The sequence below is a fragment of the Chiloscyllium plagiosum genome, unplaced genomic scaffold, assembly GCF_037043375.1.
Source record: "Chiloscyllium plagiosum isolate Xiang-an unplaced genomic scaffold, Cpla_swu_hap1 HiC_scaffold_6, whole genome shotgun sequence".
Lineage (NCBI taxonomy): Eukaryota > Metazoa > Chordata > Chondrichthyes > Orectolobiformes > Hemiscylliidae > Chiloscyllium > Chiloscyllium plagiosum.
The window spans coordinates 17892012-17914938 of NW_028270144.1; the positions used below are offsets into that span (position 1 = coordinate 17892012).

The 22927-nt window shown below is 40.7% G+C and overlaps 1 protein-coding gene across 4 annotated transcripts in view; it reads left to right on the forward strand.

Moving 5' to 3' along the window:
• fgf14 (fibroblast growth factor 14) overlaps window positions 1-22927 on the forward strand; it is a 508919-nt gene that overhangs the window by 372199 nt on the left and 113793 nt on the right. For all 4 annotated transcript variants that reach the window (XM_043691268.2, XM_043691271.2, XM_043691270.2 and 1 more), the window contains exons 2-3: window positions 3825-3935; window positions 15334-15437. In XM_043691268.2, the coding sequence (XP_043547203.1) occupies window positions 3825-3935; window positions 15334-15437 (215 nt within the window). The remainder of the gene's footprint in view (window positions 1-3824; window positions 3936-15333; window positions 15438-22927) is intronic.

The following is a 22927-nucleotide window of genomic DNA, read 5'->3' on the forward strand; positions in this document are numbered from 1 at the left end:
GCTGTGTTTGGTCTGCTTGTCGTGGTTTGTTCTTGAGGAAACCCATGGACAAAACCAACGTCATCTACAAAATTCCATGCAAGGACTGCCACAAACACTACGTAGGACAAACAGGAAAACGTTAGCCACCAGGATACACGAACACCAGCTAGCCACAAAAAGACACGACCCTCTCTCCCTCGTAGCCCTACACACGGATGAAAAAACCACCATTTCGACGGGGACAACACATCTATCCTGGGACAGGCTAAGCAAAGACATGCCAGAGAATTCCTAGAGGCCTGGCACTCCAATCACAACGCCATAAACAAACACATAGATCTAGATGCCTTCTATCAACCCCTCAAAAAACGTACAGGAAATGACATCCACAAACCCCAGGAACCCCATCCAGGAGCAAGATATAAATAGAAAGCAGGAGACAACAGCTTTGTTTCACTTCGAGGTCGCCACTGAAGATGTTACCTAGCCAGATAATGAAACGCCTGGATATCAAACCTACAGCTCAGCGAGCAAACCTACACCCTAAACACTTTCTGTGTACGTTTGAAGGGCTGCCCATATTTTTAATGTACTGTACCTGCCATATGCTTCCTTCTTTCTCTCTATCGATGTCTTTGACATCCAAGGCTCCTTGGACTTGCTGCCTTCACCCTTCACTGTTAGAGGAACACTCCAGCCCGAATTCTCACTATACTACTTTAACAGACTTCCACTTTCCAAATGTTGATCTATCTGCACATAGCTGCCCCCAGTTTATGGTTGCCAGCTCCTGTCTAATGACATTGAAACCGGCCTTCTCCCACGATAGATAATTAACTTATGTGCTATCCTTTCCAGAATTACCTTGAAATTTAGTCTTATGGTCACTATCCCAAAAATGCTCATCCATCTGATAATTTAACCACTTGTCCGGCTTCATTCCCTCGGACTAGATCTAGCACTGCTCCATCTCTAATGGCACAAAAAGTTCTCCTGGGTGCACTTTTAAAAATTCCATCCCATCTGATTCTTTCACACGAAGGCGATCCCAATGAATGTTCTTCTGATTTGTGAGGGTTGGTTAGCTTGGTTGGCCAAATGGCTGAACTGTGTTGCAGAAAGCCAGTGGTGTGGGTTTAATCCCCATGTTGGCTGTGGTGGTTCAAGAATCCCTGCCTCCTCACCTTGTGCCCCAGGCTAGTGGAAATGCTGTCACACTGTTTATCATGCACCTTAAGCCATAGATACCCAACTGTCACTCCCTCTCTCTAAGGGAGTGTAATATTGAAAGCTAATTATCTAACCTTCTGATAGGTTTTGCTAAACCTGTATCGAAAAATGGTCCAATGACTCTTGAATTGCTCCTTCTGATCTACCTACGTGTTACAAGTTGACTTAGGGACACTAAAGAAAGTGCTCAAAAAAAAAGCACTAGGATAATACTGGAGCTAGCAGGTCATAATTATCAGGAAAGTTGAACAAGCAGGGGCCCTTTTTCCTAGAGGAAAGAGAAAGGTGAGGAGTGACTTGATCAAAGAATTTAAAATTCTGAGGAAACCTTTAATGGGTATAATTAGAGAAGATGGTTCCAATAGTGGGAAATATCAAAACGAGAGAGTATAAGTGCCAGATAGTCGTTAATACACCCAGTAGGGAATTCAGGAGAAATGTAATTCTCCAGACAGTGATGAGAATATGGAACTCACTACGTCATCAGTCAGTGAAGTGAATGGTGTCGATGCGTTTAAGAAGAGGCTGAGCAAACACATGAGAAAGAAAGGATGAAAAGGATGTGCTGATAAAATTGAAATAGGAGGCTCGCGTGGAGTATGAACTCTGGAATGGACCAGCTAGGCTAAATAGCTAATTTCTGTGTTGTAGTTTCAATGGGAATGTGATGGAACCATCAGAAGTTTGACAGAGACAGGGACATACCTGGTGTTTTTGCCTGGACTTAAGAGTGAGGAGGCCTTTCATTCCAAGCTCTGCAGGTATAGGTGGAGTTGATGATTACACAGGTGGTATTGGCTCCCTCATCTCTTTATCAAAATAAAAGATTTCTATTTGTAACTGGAGGGCTTGCCTTAGGCATGGGGAGGGGCTGATATTTGGGCATTTCTGGTTGTACTGTCCCAGAGCAACAAGACACATACCTCAGACTACTGCCTGTAGAAGGAATCACCCTGATTGGGATCCTAATGATCTAGGTGCACCATTTGATGTCAATCAAGAGTTTCACTTCCCCAGACCTCATAACCTTTGTCGACTGTGGGAAGGTCCACACACTTTCCCCATGTTACACTCACTAACCTTATGGAACTTCAACTTTCTTTCATTTTAAACTTTAATTTTTAAATAAGGTAAAGGGATTTATTTCTTGTTGTAACACTTCACCATGCAATTTAAATGATTCATTTATATTCATTTACTACATATTCTTTAACAAATAATAGTGTGTTGCTCCTAAAATTGCAATTGAGTGTTTATTAAAACAGTATGGAGAACAGCTTTTGATTCGGGCCCAATTCTAAATCATTCATAAATGCATTAAATTTAGTAAGAATTATGTGGAAAATTGCTTTATGTGTTTGGTGTATTTGTTGCATCAAGATCATTGCAGACGTTCTTACAGTAATGCTTCTGACAAGTTGTTTTAGCTAGCCCAAACAACTTGCTCAGACATGTTGCAGAATGACAGAGCATTATCCTTTCAGTCATGGAGCCAGACCAGGCAGAGGAACAGTGTCCTCTATGTTTAGGGCCAAACGTGCAACAGGGAAAGGAGCCACTTGGTGTCTCTTCACTAGCATAAAATCATTGAGTCATTCAGCACAGAAGCAGACTCTTCAGTCCAACCAGTCCATGCTGACCAGGATCCCTAACCAAACTAGTCCCACCTCCAAACGTTCCTTATTCATGTACTTATCTCAATATCTTTAAAATGTTGTAACTGTACTCGCATCCACCGCTTCCTGTCTAATTTCATTCCACACATGAACCACTCTCTGTATAAAAAAATGCCCCTTTTGACTTCTTTAAATCTTCTCCTCTCTCATTAAAAATATGCCCCCGAGTCTTGAAATCCCCTACCCTAGGGAAAATGCAGCTGCCATTCACATTATCTATACTCCTCATGATTTGATAAACCTGTATGCAGTCACTCTTCCACCTCCTCATGTTCTAATGAAAAATGTCCCAGCCTATCCAGTCTCTCCTTAGAGCTTTTCAATCTATCCTATTTTGCTCCCTTTTCCCCCATGACCCGAAATATTATCTTCCTTTACAAGTATTTATCCTTGTGGAAGTTATTTGTGAGTCTGCTTCCACACCACCCCCCCCCTTTCAGACAATGCATTCCAGATCAAAACCATTCACTGTATATTAACAAAAAGCTTCAGTTTCTTTTTTTCGCCAATTTTATAAGTTTGTGACATCTTATTATTGGCCCTCTTGTCATTGGAAACAGTTTCTTTTTTATTTATTCTATCAAAACTATTCAAACTTTGAACATGTCTTTTAAGTCTTTTCTTAACCTTCTCTGCCCCATTGACAATCCATCCAGCTTTCCCATTCTCTTCAGAATGTGAAGTCCCTCATCCCTAACATAATTCTGGCCAATTTATACTGCATCCTCTCCAATGTCTTTGCTAATGACAGATAAGTCTGAAAATGGTTTTGAGTGGCTCAATGTAACTGGCAGCAGAACTAATGTTTAGTAGAAAAGGAATCACCAATTTTGTGACCTTGCCTTTGAGAAGAATTGTTGGGTTATTGTGGAAATGCAACTATGAGACTGGTGCAGTGAGTGTGACTCTCAACCAGAACCTTCACCTGTTTTTCAGATTCTCAGCTCAAGGGTATAGTGACCAGGTTATATTGCAGGCAAGGCTTCTACTTGCAGATGAACTCTGATGGAGCTGTTGATGGAACAAAAGATGACAGCAGTAATTCCAGTAAGTGTTAACTTTATTTCAATCTAACAATAACTGAAGTATTTTGTTGATTGTAAAGCAATTTGATAGGTCCTGAGACTGTGAAAAGTGCTGTGCAAATTTGAATGTTTTTGATTTTTGAACTTAAACTGTTTGCCCTCTTGGGTAACAAGGTAGACTTATGTTTGGAAGCCCAGATTGACATACCTAGGCATGACTAAGAGCAACCATTGTTCCCTATGATTCAATACAAAGGGGTTTTGGGAATGGGACAACTCCTCTTAAGATAGTCAGATGGCCTGTTCCCTTGAACGTCCATCATTCCTTTCAAGTAATGACAAATGAGGAAAAACCAGTCCTGGCACACAGGGCACTTTGACAAAGAAGAAAATTGCCTCATACAATGGATGAAATTGAATGCTAACCCCCTCTCAGGTGGGGACTGGGAAGCAGGGTGGGTGAGGGTGATTGGAGTTGAGAGTGTGATGCTGGAAAAGCATGGCAGATCAAACAGCATCTGAGGAGCAGCAGAATCACCATTTCAGGCCTAAGGCCTTCATCAGGGTGAGGGTGATTGTTGATTGAGGCATGGTGGCACCAGGTGGAGAGCCTGACTTCCACCAAGGTGTTGGGAAAGATTGGCTTTCTCACCCATAGACGAATTAAGACCTATTTAAGTGCCTCATCTTGCCACCAGTTGTACTCCAGCAATGGTGAGCAGGAGGAGACTGGCGTGCCACACGTGGGATGACCCTTTCCTGCTCAGGCATCCTATGCCCATTGCATACCCACACCGGGGGCAAGGGCCATCTCTTTGGGTAGACATCTCTCTGTGATCCACATCAAGACCCTTACCTCCATCATCTCCACCACACCGTTGCCAGGGCTTCTGGCTAACCTTGAAGAGCCAGGCCCACTTTCCTGGTTTATGAGACCTTCCAGGCAGCTCCAGATTCCAGGCCTGGTACTCTCTCAGCTGTAGCCACTACTCCCAATGACACTGGTGGGCCTGAAGAGTTACCAGCTCCTCATTGGCTGACAGCCATTGAAGGCAGGATCCCATCCTTGAAGACCCAGCAAATGTGACCACGTGCAGGATTTGGACTTAATCCCACTGGGAATCATAGAAATAGCCACAACTGGATTGCAGCCATTTTTCCTACTGATGGATGGGCCAGTGTTGCAACCACTAAATTCCAACCAATTAGACAATGGACTAATAATTCAGAGGAGAAAGTGAGGACTGCAGATGCTGGAGATCAGTCAAAACGTGTGGTGCTGGAAAAGTACAGCAAGTCAGGCAGCATCCAAGGAGCAGGAGAATCAACGTTTTGGGCATAAGCCCTTCATCAGGAATGTTGGACTGGGGTCCTTAGGGAGCTGAGAGATAAATGGGAGGGGGGTGGGGCTGGGAAGAAGGTAGCTTGGAAGGTAAGATTTAAGACCTGGGGGGTGCAGCGAGGGACAGACTCACTGAGATCCTTGTGCATCTGCAGTCCTCACTTTCTCCTCGTCATTATAACCTGACTGTGAAGCCTCTTCCAAGAATTGAGGAGAAAGTGAGGTTCCTGAAGAAGGGCTTATGCCCGAAACGTCGATTCTCCTGTTCCCTGGATGCTGCCTGACCTGCTGCGCTTTTCCAGCAACACATTTCCAGCTCTTCCAAGAATGCCCACCTTGAAGATGTTCACCTCCTCTGTCTACAAGGACCTCAGTGAGTCTCTCTCTCTCTCTCTCTCACTGCATCCCCCAGGTCTTACCTATCGCCATCCAAGCTACCTTCCCTCCACCCCAAACGCCCCTCCCATTTAGCTCTCAGCCCCCTTGGGCCATCCCCACATTCCTGATGAAGGACTTATGCCTGAAATGTCAACTGTCCTCTCCTCGGATGCTGCCTGACCTGTTGTGCTTTTCCCGTGCCACATGTTTTGATGAATAATTCAGAGGTACAGACTAAAGCTCTGGGGCCTTGGGTTCAAATCGCACCACAGCATTTAGTAAACTTTAAGTCAATAGATATGAACTGGAATTGAAAGGCAGTCTGAGGGGCAGTGATGACAACTACTGTTGGTTATCTTAAAAAACCCCAACTAATTCAAATATGTCCTTTAGGAAAAGAAATCTGCCATCCTTTCCTCATCTGACCTACACGTGACTCCTGACCTACAGTAAAGCAGTTGAATCTAACTGCCCATTAAAATTGCTTAGCAGGTCAATCATAGAATCCCTGCAGTGTGGAAGCAGGCCATTCAGCCCACCAAGTCCACACTGACCCTCCAAAGATCATCCCAACCAGACCTTCCCCCCAGCCCTATCACTGTTACCCTACATTTCCCGTGACTAATCCACCTAGCTTTCACCTCTCTGGACACTATGGGCAATTTAGCATGGCCAGTCCATCTAACCTGCACGTCTTTGGACTGGGGGGGGGGAACCCACGCACACAGGTGCAAACTCCATACAGACAATCGCCCGAAGTTAGAATCAAGCCTGGGTCCCTGGCGCTGTCAGGCAGTGGTGCTAGCCACTGTGTCACTTCAAATCAGTGCAAGCCAACTGGGGATGAGCAAAAAATACTGGCTTTGTCGACCATACCCACATCCCATGAAGGGCTAACATTTTAAAATTGGATAAATAAATATATATTTTCCTGAGATGTTAGTGACGGATCTTTTCCTTGAACAGCTGTGATCTTTGCACGAAAGTGAATTGGTGCACTCATACTCCCTTCGAATCAAACATGGGCCCAGACTGGCTAAGGACATCAATCTTCCTTCCCTAAAAGACATTAATGAATCTGTTGGGTTTTGACAAATCCGACAGCTTCATACTGATACTGTTAATCTTACAGATGTGTGAGCTGAATTCTAAAACTATTGTGGTGAGATTTTGTACTATATTCTTTAAGTCTGTGGGTTACTAGTATGGTAACATTACCTTTCCTTTTGCTGGAAAAATTGTACGCATTCTTCCAAAAACTTCCATCACAGTGCAACTTCCAGCAGAAAAAAAAGAAATTCCACATACAAATTTAGTTGAACGATTTTGTGACTTCAGCCTGACCCTGTGTGACCTCAGTATAGAGCAGATGTGACACAATTTGTGTACAATAATACACTGAAATGAAGAATGAAATGAGAGGAGCTGCATTTAATGTGGATGTTTATTTCTGTTGCTTGTCAGGAGCAATGATTGACAACTCAGTGTGTTTTGCAGTGTAACTATGTGGTGTTTCATTTTAGCACAAGGCAGACCACAAAATAAAGAAAAAATGAGCTTCCAATATAAATCTTGCAGTGTCCAGTGACAGAAAACTACTTTCTCAAATGCACTCTCTCCCTCTGCACACACATAGAAACCTTCACACATTCATACACACAAACTCACACATACTCACATCCCTGCACTCACTCTCTCACACACACACTTTCACATTTCCACGTTCTGTCTCTCACACAAACTCTCACATGCAGGCACACTCCCACACTCTGTCTCACACACACACAAATGTATGCACACTTTCACATTCCCACACAGACATATACACATTTAGATTCTCATGCACACACGCACATTTATGTTCTCACAATAAATGTATATGCAATCACACACACATTCACATACACAGTCCCAGGCACTCTCACATTCATTCCCATGATTTGCATAAACATAGTATGCAAGTACAGCAAGTGATTATGAGAGCAATGGAAGGTTTATTGCAAATAGAATGGAATATGATAATATGAAAGTTTTGCTAGAATTGTACACAGCATTAGGGAGACCATGTATCGATATTATGTGCAGTTTTGGTATCTTTATTTTTTAAAACCGATCCGATTGTATTAAAAACAGTTCAGAGAAGATTGACTTGACTCATACCTGGGATAAAGGCCTTATCTTATGAAGAGAATTTGATCAGGTTATTTCCATATCTATTGAATAATAGAATCCCTACAATGCAGAAAGAGACCACCTGGCCCACAGACTTCTGAAGAGCATCCCACCCAGACCCACCCCATAATCCTGTATGGGGTTAGCCATCGCTTACCCATCTAAAGTGCACATCCCTGGACATGGTGGGGCAATTTTTAGTATGGACAATCCATCTAACCTGAATATCTTTGGAGTGTGGATGGAAACCAGAGCAAACCCACGCAGACACGGGGAGAATGTGCAAACTCCACACAGACAGTCACCCGAGGCTGGAATCAAACCCAAGTCTCTGGTGCTGTGGGGCAGCAGTGCTAACCACCGAGCCACCTATTGAAGTTTAGATGAATGACAGATGATCTTATTAAAGCTTATAAGATCCTGAGGGTATGGATGCAGAGAACTGGAGGATATGTAAGGAGATTAAAACTAGTTTAAGGAAAAGCGATCTCCTGTTTAAGAGAGAGAGATGAGCAGATTTGTTTTTGGGAGAGGGTCATTAAAGAGTGGAATTCTCTGCACCAGAAGGTTCAGAAGGTTTTGTTAGATTTTTGATAGAAAAGGCAGTGCAGGTTTACGGACTACAGGGTGCAGACAGGAAAATCAATTGGAGAGCTCAACCAGATCAGCCATGATCTTGTTCAATGGCAGGGGAAGCTTGAAGGGCTCAAAGGTATCCTCCTGCTCCCAAATCCTCCATTCTTTCACTCTCAGACTCACACACACAGACACAAACACACTCATAGAGACACACACACAGACAGAGCGAGACACACAGACACACTCATACAGACAGACACACAGACGCAGAGGCACACAGATACAGACACACACACAAACAGAGAGAGACACACAGATGCAACAGAGACACACAAACACAGACACACTCATACAAACACAGACACACAGACACACTCATACAGACACAGACACACAGGCACAGACACACTCATACGGACACACACAGACAGAGAGATACAAAGACCTAGACAGAGGTCCACAGACACACACATGCAGCTACAGACACATTCATATAGACACACACATAGACACAGAGACACGCACAGACATAGACACACTCATACAGATACACAGACAGAGACACACTGACACACATAGAGACACTGACATACACACACACATATAAACAGACACAGAGGCACATAGAAGAGCCACATGCCCACATACACAGACACGCTGTCAAACAAACACAAGACTCAGTAACAGATGTGCAGATGAACATGCATATATTCTGATAAAAATTCAAACTCATCAAAACTCATACACAGTATATTAAAATATTGTTGCCATTGCTTCTTCTCCCAATGACTTAATATCTGTCTGTTTCTCCACACTCCTTCTAATCTCTTTTCCCATGTACTCTGTGTAGACTGTGTGGTATTGAACACCTCCCTCAAATTCACTTTCAAACTTTTCTCCTCCAAAGTGAACATCCCTACCTCCTTCCATCTATCCACATAGCCATCTCCACAAGTTTCTCATTCTTGAACCATTCCTGTGAATCTTGCATCACCTCTAAAGTCTTCAAATCCTTTTTAAAATGTTGTGCTCCAAAATTAGAGTCAATACCAAGGAGTCAATCCTTGTTTTTGTACTCTGTGCCTATATTCATAAAGCTTAGGATCCAGCATGCATTTTTAACAACTTACTCAACCTGCCTTGCCACCTTTAATGATTTGTGCCCGCATATCCCAGATATCTCTCCTGTTGCAACCAAACAAAAGTAAAATCTGGAATCTGAAATAGAAACAGGAAATGCTGGGAATGCTTAGCATGTCAGGCAGAATCAGTGAAGAGAAACAATGATAATAACTCAAGTCGATAATGACCCTTCATCTCCTCTGTTCGTATATTCTCTTTAGAATTGGATCCTCCAGATTATATTGCCTTTCCTCAATCTTAATTCCAAAATGCAAGCAATTATCCCTTCACAGTTCTGTACAGTAAATACAACATGTGTTCACCTGTTCTACCAGCCTATCTGTGTTCTTTTGAAGTCTAATAAGAACCCCCACCTGATTCACCACACTTCCAAGTGCTTCAAGTTTTGAATCGTGCCCACCACACCCAGGTTTAAATCATTAATACATGTTAAAAGGATTAGTAGTCTTAATACCCATTCCTGGGGAATTAGCTCTGGCTGACACACCAAATTATCTAAAGGCATGGCAAGACAAGGCATTGATAGTGTGAGCATGTAGGTAGGTGTTAGGTGAGTGAGCACTTAGCGAGTAAGTGACCAACCCTGAGATGCAGACTGATTGAATTCGAGAGCTGGGTGCCTGTCCATACATTCAGAGTGTCCATGCAGCAGCCCTTCAATGCTAGTTGTGGTGCACCCTGAAATGCTAGTCCTGCAGATGGCTAGGAAAGTATTGTTGTGACACATTGGCAAACTTCAGTTGCCAGTGTCTGTGGATGAGGGAAGTGTGAGGCTGGGTGCCTGTGGTTTGTGCCCTGAATTATTATTGTCTGAAGAGGCAATATGGAGGCTCTTTGCCACCTGAAGCCACCGAGTACCTGCTGTGACATCCATGTTGCAAATTATCGACATCTGATTTACTCGGTGGGCTTGGTAAGGTGAGAAACTGAATATCAATGAGGCGGGTTTTGCAGTCAGTGAAGTGGTTATCAAGCAATAATCCCCTTTAATTGGCCAATTGCTATTGCCGATGAGAAACTTGCCACGACCCCAACGGATGCAAAGAAGGTGCAGCAAGTTACTACTGAAGCCAGACTTCTGTGCAATTCTGCCACAAATCTCACCACAGCCAGGTCAATCACTCCCTGTAAGATTCCATCCAATGGGTATTATGGTTTATAAAAAACAAATGAATGCAGATGCTGTAAATTAGAAACAGAGGTTGCTGGAAAAGCTCAGCAGATCTGGCAGCATCTGTGAAGAGAAATCATTTTGGGGCTGGAAACCCTTCCTTCGAAAAATGTACTATGAGCTCAGTGCTATGACTCCATCAGTTTTTGTTTTGCTTCCAGTGCTCTGAGTTAAGATGGAGTCTGAGACCTTTATACCTCCTAAACACATGTTTTGATGTGATGAACATGTCTCTTAAAGTTATACTGAAATAAAAAAAATCCCAAAGATTAAAGAATTATCCTAAATGGATATTCCTGTTTGTGCATAGCTGCATGTTGTCAATTTGATAATTATATAAATGGGTAAAAATAGAGTTTACGTGATTTACGATTCAAAATGAAATATTATACTTTGGAGATTTGACAACTGATTTAGTGATTGCTTATCCATCTGGAGAGGTGCATGTTTTTTTTGTTGGTTCTCTTACTGCTGTTTACTGTCACTTCAGCATCACCACATAATCATCATGCCAGTGTTTTCTTCCTCACTCTTCTTGGGCGTGTTTGGCATGTCATACATTGGTCTGTGCTGGCTTCTGTACCTTCACACTGTAAAACCATGATCATGTATAATCTGGGCTGGTTACAAATTCTAGAAATATTTGCTGGTATCACACAATTTGTAAATTTTTGCTTTAGAATTTGTGTGTCTAAATCATACTCTCTGTCCACTGAGCAGTTGTGGTTGTTCTGTATCCGTTCACTCATTGTGTATCCCTTCAATTCTCCTCAGTCTTTGAAAAAGAGTGCTCAGAGAATTGGTTGCCGGGCAAGGTCCCTTGCATTTGGTTTCTGAACATGCGTTGTACTCGGGATGGTAGTCCCTTCTCTGGTGCTGTGCAAAAATGCAGCAATGCGATGCTTGACACTTGCCTGATTATTGGTTTGATGGAAGGTACCACACATTCTGCTCAACAATTTGAGCATGGATAGTGGCACTACAATGTGCTAGGTCATTCCCCGTTTAACATACATGTCTTGAAATGGTTTGCCAGTGAACTGCGATCTGTTGTCCGAACTTTCCATTCTGGGATATCAAATAAACTGAAAGGAATGGTTGCACTCACTGTGATGCTAATTTGTCAAACATTGGGAAACTTGAAGTTGTTACCTCCATCCAAGGAATACTTGCGTGGATGTAGGGAATCACTTCACTGCTGGGGTTGTTAGGTTTTACATGCCTCATATGCATCCATGAGCCATTGAGTTGTAGGGTCATACAGCATGGAAACAGATCCTTCGGAATACCCTGCATCCCTAACCAGTATTCCGATTCATGCTCCAGTAGTCTTGTACATTCAATGTCTATCTGTCCATGTATAACATAGACATGATATCCTGGGATAATACTTTCGATACTAGGATTTGTTTGCCCTTCAAAATGATTCATCATGATATACCAGATTTATCTCTGTATGGCCAAAGTGTACAAATATTCTTAAATCCTTCTTTAATCCTATCAGGCAACCCATGGATAACAATTTTTTGCAATTCTGTCGTCACTCAACTTCAGCAGTGTTGCTGATTGTTCACATTCACTCTGGTCAAAGTATAACATCTTCAACTTTGTAATCTGGATTGTTAATGTGTAGTTCAAAATGAATTTCTTGGTCTTTGTATGGGTTGGGTAATCTGCACAATGTGTGAAGCATAATCATTTTTCTAGCTAGCTTGTGCCATTTTCAAAGTCACATCCTTCCACCATCCAAACATGCTATGAGTTAAGGTGACGTCTGAGCTCTTTATATTTTTCAGGTCACATTCCATGATGCAGTAATAATATCAAGAGCAGCTCTCTTAAAGCATACTGATGTGACTGTCTGAGACATAACATAACAGCAATGACCACCTCCTACTAGACAGAATCCAATCATCTGTCCTTGACTTTCAACAGCATTACCATCACTGAAACTGGCACTATTAATATTGTGGTATCACCATTGACCAGAACCTTAACTGGACCAGCCACATAAATACTACGAATGTAGGTCAGAGGCTGAGAATTTTTCCGGTGAGCAATCCCCCTCCTGACTCCCAAAGCCTTCTTCTATTAGGAACAAATATGATGGAATAATCTCCACTTGCCTGGGTGATTCCAGCTCCAACAACACTCAAGAAGCTCAACAGTATCTAGGACAAAGTAGCCGACTTCATTGGCATCCCATCCACCATTTTCAACATTCATTCCCTCCACCACAATGCAAAGTGACATCTATAATACAACTCAATAAGCCACCTTCAATAGCACTTTCCAAATCTGTAAATGCTGTCACTAAGGAGAACAAGGGCTGCAGGTGCATGGGGAACACCACTACCTGCTAATTCCTCTCCAAGCTACGCATGATCTGGACTTGGAACTGTAACACTTTTCCTTCACTGTCATCAGATCAAAATGTTGGAACTCCCTCCCTAATAGCACTGTGGGTATACCCACACAACGTGGATTGCAGTAATTCCAGAAGGTAACTCACCACCATCTTCATAAAGGCAATGGGGATGGGCAACAATTGCTGGTCTTGTCAATGATACCATCAACTCTATGAACAAGTAAAGAAAAAGTAGTTCGTTACATGGAGACAACGAAAATCAAGTGTACATTAAATAGATAATTCTTAGGTATTTGACCATCCTTCATCCTGTGAAGATACATAAACCAGTGAAGTCACCTCTGCTTGATGAGGACCAACATACTTGGGAGCTGTGCCTTTAAAAGGCTTGCTCCATTCATGCTTCTGTTCTTCCATTAGACCGAAAGTCGACCCTAAATTGGGATATTATCTTTAATAAACGTGCCATGTTAATAGTGGGAAATGTGTTTAGTTTTTCTAGGCAAGAGAGACCTTTGTGCAGGGAAGCAAGATAGATATAATGTTAGTTAGTACTTTCCCTTACAATGCACTGCAATAGCTTGAAATGGAATTGCCTAGCATCTAGTGACGCCAGCTGATTGCATCACAGTCAATCAAAAACACGTCAATCAAGCCACTGCAATCGACTTTGTATTTTTACATTCTTTTGGCAAGATGAGAATCGAGTTTAAACCACACACAATGTTACATGCATGCATACTTACAGACAATAACACACATGATCACGCATACATATGCATAATCTCTCACACACATACAGTCAATCTCACATGCATAACACAATCTCTCACACACATAATCACACACATGCACATACAATCTTGCAAATACAATCATACATAAACAATTACACACGCACAAACATGTACACCCAATCTCTCTCTCTCTCACACACACACACATATGCAAGCAGACACACAGGTGATCATTAGTTCTCACACGGTGGCACAGTGGTCAGCACTGCTGCTTCACAGCGCCAGAGACCTGGGTTCAATTCCCGCCTCAGGCGACTGACTGTGTGGAATTTGCACATTCTCCCACAGTCCAAAAATGTGCAGGTTAGGTGAATTGGCAATGCTAAATTGCCTGTAGTGTTAGGGGCAGGGGTAAATGTAGGGGAATGGATGCGGGTCGGTGTGGACTTGTTGGGCCGAAGGGCCTGTTTCCACACTGTAAGTAATCTAATCTAATCATAATAAGGTCACTTATGTTAAATGCTACAACACAACTTCACAACAGTTGTGGACCTGGTGAAAGAACCTCTCAGAATATCATCATGTATATTCTAAACTAAGAACACATAAAACTCGAGAGGGTCATACAATGGAGAAAGTGATATTTGGGGTATTGGAGCTGTGAAATACCTCTCCATTTAGTTCCATTCCTGGCTGTCTCATCAAAACCCTGCATTTTTTTCTTCTTTTCCAAGTCTTTCTCTGATAACCTTGTTCTAATTTTATTTTGATGGTGCTATTACTTCCAGTGTAGATGTTTCACAAACAACTCCATATGAGCAAGAAAGATTAGTTACTTAATACAAAAAAGCTGTCACATCAAAACAAATTGTTTATAATTAAACTCCGTATATTAGAAAATGATACAAAAGAAGCACATTCATATTGAGACAAACGTGCACTCAATTTGACCCAGCGTAATTTGTACCTAGAATTTACAGCTTAGAATCAAGCTACTTAACCCACCTGGTTTATACTGGTGTTTCTGCTGTACACAACCCTCCATCTCCCTACTTTGTCTCACCCAATCAACATATCCTTCCAATCTTTTTATCCCTCATGTAATTATCTTACTTCCCTTTAAATGTATCTATATCATTCACTTCAACCACTCCCTATTATAGAGTTTAAAATTCTCACTGCTCTTTGAGGTAAGATGTTTCTCTTGAATTCCATATTAGATTTATTCATAACTATTTTACATTGATGGATCCTAGATTTGGCCTTCTCCATAAGTGGAAGCATCTTCTCTAAATCTACCCCTTGAAATGCTTCCATCGCTTTAAAAATGCCTATCAGGTCAACTCTCAGCCTTCTCTTTCTAGTGAAAGGAGCCTCACCCTGTTCAATCTTTACTGATAGTAATAACCACTCCATTCTAGTACTGTTTTTAGTTACTTGCTGTCCATGAATCTTTCTGTGGTTCTGTTAAGTATTTGCAGTCAGAATTTGCACTAAGCATCCTATTAATGTTCTTGTTTATGCTTCCAGCATTGTTCAACCTTGTGCCAGTGGGACTCCGTGTCGTTGCAATTCAGGGCGTGAAGACAGGGCTGTACGTGGCCATGAATGGTGAAGGATACCTTTATACATCAGTGAGTACTTCTGAATAATGCAGCTGAGGCACCATTTTAAGGTAGTACAAGTCTTAATGAGAAATGAGCGCTTCTTTCAGTCTTTGACAATCAGAATACATATAAATGATTCCAACAGAAATGCCATTTCTTTGATTGTCCATAATTCAAAAGGGACTAATACCTCCATAAACTGCTATTGAAATCAGTGAGTGTGCAGAAAAGGCACTGGTCTCATTCCAATCTCAGGATGATAATTGCAATATGGGCATTGCACAGAGTCCTGATTTCCAGCACTTTCCTTTCATTATTGTCATGATGTCAAACTTAGAATGATAAACTTTAATTTCATCTGAACTGGCTTTTACTGTGTATGTGCAAGGCTGAGGTTTGTGCTTCACTCTGAGTACATTTATTGTTCATGATGAATGTGAAGAACAGAGGTTAGTTAATAATGACTCATTGAGAGTCAGACCAAAGCACACTCTCTCTGGGTACTGTCAACAGCTGTCTGTCATTGATTGTCTTGCGGAGTATAAATCAGAGAATCTGTGATGCAGTGACAGCATTAGCTCTTGATTTTCTCACTCTCTACTAGCCCACAGGCTTTGCTTATCACTTTTAATTTGCTGCAAATACAGCAAGTGGCATTAGAGTTAGGACTTTTAAGTGCTTGACACAAAGGCTATTATTGAGTACAAGCCTATGCATCTTCTGACTGTTCTCTGAACCTCAAAACATTTGTTTCATTGTGAGAATTAATGATTAAGCACAGCTTGAATTGTATTTTTTTTTACATTTTGGTTCACCCTGGTCCAGTGATGTTTGCATCATTAAGTCTTGCTATAAATTGTTAAATTTATTTTTACTTTGGATGTGGATGCCCCTTGGCAATGCTGACATTTGTTTGCCTTGAGAGCAGTTAAGAGTCAATCACAATGTTGTGGATCTTGAGTCACAGGTAGATAGGCAGATGTCCTTCCCTAAAGGCATGGACAGACTAGATGAGTTTTTACAATCATCAGTTAATAGTATCACAGTCATCATTAATGGGTATAGTTTTCAATTAGAATCATAGAATTATAAAATCTGCCCAGTGTTGAAGCAGGCTGTTCATCCCATTGATTTCACACTGACCCTCAAAAGAGCATCCCACTCAGATTCCCCCACACCCGCTCTCCCATCCCTGTAACCCTGCATTTCCCATGGCTAATCCACCTAGCCTGCACATCCCTGGGCACAATTACAGATTAAGTTCCCAGATTTCAACCTGTGCATTTACCTGTGCTGTTGGGTTATTAATTTAGTGATATTGCTCCTACATCATCATCTCCCCTGATTGGTTAACAACAACAGAATAGCAAACTGATGATTTTCAGTAGGTTATTAGAGGGCTAGCCCTGGAGAGGCCAAGTTCTAAGAGAAAAATAAGATCAGAGCAAGATACCTGGTGCTATTCTACCTATGGTCCTCTCAGCAAGTAATAGTTAATAATGAGTATGAGCAGGTGGAGAGAGACGTACAGGGGAAAGTAACATTCACAGGTGATATTACTATCTTTCCACAATGTAAGATGTTGGTATTTTAATGCACATCAAAACACAGGAATCTCCCAGTGTCATTTTTGGATCAGATCTGTTTCTTGATACGAACAGGATTTTGGCTAAAATTAATTGTCGGAATGGTGACTTAGGTGTTAAGAGAAGAATTAGACAAAATAACTTTAATTGAGTTTACTTTCATCTTCGAGATTCTTATTCCTTGTCAGACCTACCTGATTTGCAATATTTCGATTGCCGTTCATGAATTCTTAAGTTCTTGTGATGCAATGGTAGTGTCCCTACTCTGAGCCAGGGGACTTGGGTTCAAGTTCCACTTGCTCTGGAGGTGTGTCATAATACATCGAAAAGGTTGATTAAAAGTATTTTTATGAATACAGTATAGATTTTATAATGGACAGATAATTTGTTTTGCTATATAGTCATCGGTTTATGGAGGTTAAGATCTAGTGTCATCTCTGTTTTAATTACCATCAGGAGTTATTTAATTTTGAAAAGCTTAAAGTGAATTGGGAAATTGTTTGAAATTTAACTGTATGGATGTTTATGTTGGTATTTATTTGCCCAGTAGTTTGGCATATTAGTCCTTTTCTCAGCAGAACTTTATGCTTTAGTTAAAATAATGGATTAGAGGTGACACTTTTGAACACTAGTATTCCTACTATTTTATTTCAAACCACCGAGAACTTACTATACAAACACATCTACGTAGTTCCTTTAATAAAGTGAACATCCCAAAACATTTCATGGGAGCATTATCAGACAAACTCTGCCACCGAGATACCAAGTGATATTGCAATAAAATACAAATAATGAAATAACTGTATCCTTTACCAAGGACATGTTTGTGCAAAATTCAATGTCCCCAAAAGCTATGCATTTGGCATTCTGATTAATAAGAATTGGCTGCCATACACAATAGATTATACAATTGATTGCTTAGATGCTATATTGCAAAAGATAATAAATATTCTGGACAATTACCATCAGTGTTGCTGAGGCTGTAACTAGCAATTTCTACCCTATTCAGAACCAACTCTCTGACAGAAGCTGGAGCTCAGCCAGGATCATCTGACTGATCTGAGGTTCTAATTCTGTCCTTCATCATTGTGCTAAGATTCCAGGACAAATTCCTGGCCTGGACTCAGAGGTGGGTCACATTCAATCCTCAGACCAGATGCACTTCCAGCAATCAGATGCTGGCTCTCAGACATAGCCATAGATCAAAGCCAACTAGCAGAAGTACTTATCTTGAATATAAAAGACAGTGCCTCTCTCTTTCTTAGACTAGAAAAGCTTTGATTTATTTTTTAGAAATAAACTAGTTAAGAAGATATTTTGATAAAAAAATACCATTACCAAGAATTTGAAATATTTTTGTGGGTATGATCAATTCTTTAATTTATGACTTAAACTTCAATGGCATTTGTGTAAGTACCTTGTTGCTTAACCTTTACTGAGATAATTTTGCTTGTCAGTAAATCCAATGGGAATTTAGAGCAAAACTCTTTGCAAAGAATGTGATGGGAGTGTGGGACCCGCCCCCCCCCGCCTATTACAGGGAAGGGTTGAAATGAATAGCATTGGCACATATAATGGAAATCTGGATAAATAAATGAGCGAGAAAGGAATTAAAATATTATTGAATGTAATACATTATTTTGAAGGGAAGATCAATTGGGGGTGTCTACAATGCAGCAAGGTTATTTAAATATCACTGATATGTGTTCATTAAAGATGTTGTTAAATGTTAGAACAAGTCTGCATTCATGACCATTAATAAAAAAAGGTTAAAATGTCACATCATATAAGTAGGTAATAATTCCAGAACAAAAAAAAATTATCGCCAATGCTGGAAATCTGAAATACAAAGAAGAAAATGCTGGAAACACAACATGTCAGGGAGCATCTGTAGAGAAGTGCAGGCTCATGAACTAGAAACATGAACTCTGTTTTTCACTCTCCAGACCTGGATGACTTGCTGAATATTTCTAACATTTTCTGTTTTTAATTTAATAATTCCAAAACGTAGCTGATAACTGGTGAATATGATACTTAATTCATCATTTTTTCACCTACTGATCAACTGTGTCTAAGATTGCAATTAAAGAGTGTTGTGCAACTTAATGTGTAACTGTTTATATTTTTCTCAATGCATTTCAGTTACCAAAAATCATCGATTACATTATAATAATTATTGTATGTTTACCATACATTTGTGTGTTGAATATCTTTTATATTAATTTTCTATTTGCACATCTTTTACATTTGAGAAAATATAGTGTATGTTATTTGGTGAACACAAATGCAGATATGTTGAAGAGTCACCTAAAGCTCAGGCATTTTTGAAAAGATCATCATTGTAAATGCAGGTTAGTTGGAGCTCAGATCAATTCATCGATGTGAAGTCTATTAAAAAAAAACAGATTTGAAACCCAAAGGTCTTTTGCAAGATATTCTCCAGCATGTAGCTTTGGCATTTCACGCCCCACTGGATGCCTTTTAATGGTTTCCAATTCCATTCCCAGGCAGGTGCCGGAAGCTTTATCTCCATTCCACATTTCTCTGTTGGTCTGTTTCATCCCTATTAATATAATTTTTTTCTGGAATATTGCAGAGGAGGAGAACCCTGCACAAGACTGATAAACATCTTCAGAAAGCAATGTAAAACAAAGCAATATACTACGATGCTGGAAATCTGTATTAAGACAAATATAAAAGATGTTCAATAGACTGAATGCTGGTAGAAATGCAAAACAAGTGCATGATACATTCATTGATGTGTGGAATTGAAATGCATATTTAAAAATACAATTACATCCTGAGCTGCATTCTGATCTTTAATTACAGATTTGGACACATTTGATCAATAGGGGAAAGCGGTTGATTCCATTATTAAAAGGTTCGGTGGCTACCAGCTATATATTGAAATAATTAAAATAATATCAGGAAATGCTGGAAATATTCCACTGCTCTGACAGCATCTGAGCACAGAGAAACAGAGTTAGCAGTTCAACTCCTTACTGTTTTGTCAGATTGAATTATGGAATCATAGGTATTTTTAGGACAGGACAGGGCCATTCAGTCCATCATTTTCATACCAAAAATTGATTTTTTGTAAATATTGAAGAATTTATCAGACTTTTAAAACTCAGAACTAAACATGTCATTCATCTTACCCAGTTGTCAATGCAGGGGCAGATGCTGTCAACAGGTTTTTGGCTCATGTTTGTCTTTATTTAATTCTATGTTCTGTACTGGTTTCTGTGGCAATTTTCCCAAAGTGAAAGAGTGCTTCAGTTATACTTTCCCACACCCTCATCCTACCAACACTCCTGGCATTCTCTCTCTGTCCTTTTTGCACTGTAAAGGAAGTTATTGATTCAACTGCACACCAATTCAACCCCATCATCAACCTAGCCTGTCACTCAACCTATATTATAATTCTTCACCATCATCACTCCTCCCCCATTACCACCCCTCCTTACTAACCATTTCTGCCATCCTCATGTCATCCCCATCTATCCCCTCCTACATTGTGCCTCCCCATTATCAGAATTGCACCATCTACTTCTGCTCATCCACAAAGATTGCCCCCCTCCCCACTCAAAAGCCACAGAAACCAGTTCCTGAATTTGAGTTTGTTTCATTGTGTCAGCTGAATGCACAACACTCTTACTCCCAAAGCCAAAAGGTTGTGGATTCATGGTCAGCTACAGAAATTCGAGCAGTATATCTAGACCAACATAAGTGATCTGCTGCACTGTCACCAGAGACATAAAATTGAAACCAATCTACTCTCTCAGGTGGTTGCACAAGATCCCATGGCCACTGTGTTGCAAGATTGGACTGCTTAATATCGTGGACAATACTTATCTCTCAATCAACATCACTAACACAAATTGTTTGTCCATTATTGTATTGTGGGAGCTTGCGAATTGGTGGCAATTGTTTCCTTCTTTGCAACAGTAACTACACTTCAGATATAGTTGTTATTGGTTTTGTAGTGCTTTGCAACATTGTGAGGTGGTAAAAGGTGATATGGAAATCCAAGTCATTTGTAAGGACTTACCTATTATTACAGGCGCAATAAGGCTGAAGTCATAATTCTGGTAAGTTACTGAACTGTTTTGTGATTCAACCATAGTATGGTTGGTTGTACACTCATCTTGAAGTTACAATGTTCTGAGTTCCAGTCCCACTCTAAGGTTTGAGCTTGTAAGTGAAGGCTGGCATTCCACTGCAGTACTGAGGAAGTGCTATACTGGTGGAAGTGCTGCCGATTGGATGAGATATTAAACCGAGGCCCATATGCCTCCTCAGCTGACTGCAAAGAGGAACATTAGTTTGAGGAACAATGGGCGAATTTTCATCAGTGGCCTGTCCAAAATTTATCCCTCAATCGGAATCACAAAAAACATTCTATCTGGCCGTTAGTTGCTACATTGTTATTTGTGGAAGTTCACTGAGTACATATTGGCTTCTGCATTAACTGCATTCACAACAGTGAACGATACCTTAAGAAATACTTTATTAGCAGTGAAGCATTTTGGGACATCTAGTGATTGATGAAAAGCTCTACATAAATGCAAATCTTTTTTTAATGGCCATGTTTGAATTTCTCTTTACAGAGATCTACATATTTGAATATATTTTTCAAGAACGAACATTGGTTGAATTAATATTTTAGAAAATCTTCACAGTTATATTTTATTGAACCTGTTGTGTTCAATGTGAATACATGGTGATTTCATGACTTCCAGTCCTCTGGCCCCTCACCTGTAGCCAGAAGATTTTGAAAATTACTGCCCAGGCCTCTGCTTTCTCCTCCTTTGCTTTCTTTAACAGTCTGGGATAGATCTCAACCCCACCTCTGGATTTATCCAGTGTTAAAGTTGCTAATCCACTCGTAAATCCTCTACCTCTTTGTTAATTTCTTTGAATATTTGACAGACCCTTCATCCTGATCTCTATATCTAAGTTGCCCTTTTCAATCGCGAAGATCATTGCAAAGCACTCACTGGGTGAAGAAATTTCTCCTCACCTCAGTCTTAAATGATTTACCCTTTATCCTTGGACCGTGACACTTGGTTCTGTACTCCTTGTCATTGACAACATCCTTCCTGCATCAACTCCGTCTTGTCCTGTTAGAATTTTAGAGGTTTCCATGAAATCTATGCCCCCCCACATCCCCGCCCCATTCTTCTAAACTCCAGTGATTATAGTCCTAACAAATCCAATCTTTCTTCATACATTAGTCCCACCATCCCAGGAATCAGTCTGATAAAGCTTTGCTACACCATCTCTAGAGCAAGAACATTCTTCCTCAGATAAGGAGACCAAAACAACACACAATATTCCAGGATGTAGTCTCACCAAGGCCCTATATAATTACAGCAAGTTGTCCCTGTGTCTAAACTCAAATCTTCCCTCTCTGAAACCAAAGTACCATTTACCTTCTTGACCAGCTGCTGCATCTGCACACTTAACCTTCAGTAACTGATGTATGAGGATACCCACATCTTGTTGCACATTTTCCTGTTTCAATTTATAGCTATTTGGATAATAATACACCTTCTTGTTTTTACTCCTGAAGTGTATAACCTCTCATTTATCCACAGTATCCTGCATCTGCCATGCATTTTGCGCATTCAACTAGTTCAAATTTCACTAAAGCGTATTTACATTCTCCTCACACTTCACCCTCCCACCAACTTTGTGTCATCTGCAAATTTGGAGATACGCCCTCATCCAATTGTAAATAGCTGGAGCCCTAGCACTAATCCCAGTGGTACCCTAGTAGTCATTGCTTGCCATTCACAAAAAGACCCATTTATTCCTGTTCATGTTTCTTGTCTGCCAACCAATTTTTTCATCCATTTCAAAATACTACCTCCAATCCCATCAGCTTTGAATTTCCATGGTGATCTCTTATGTGGGACTTTGTCGAAA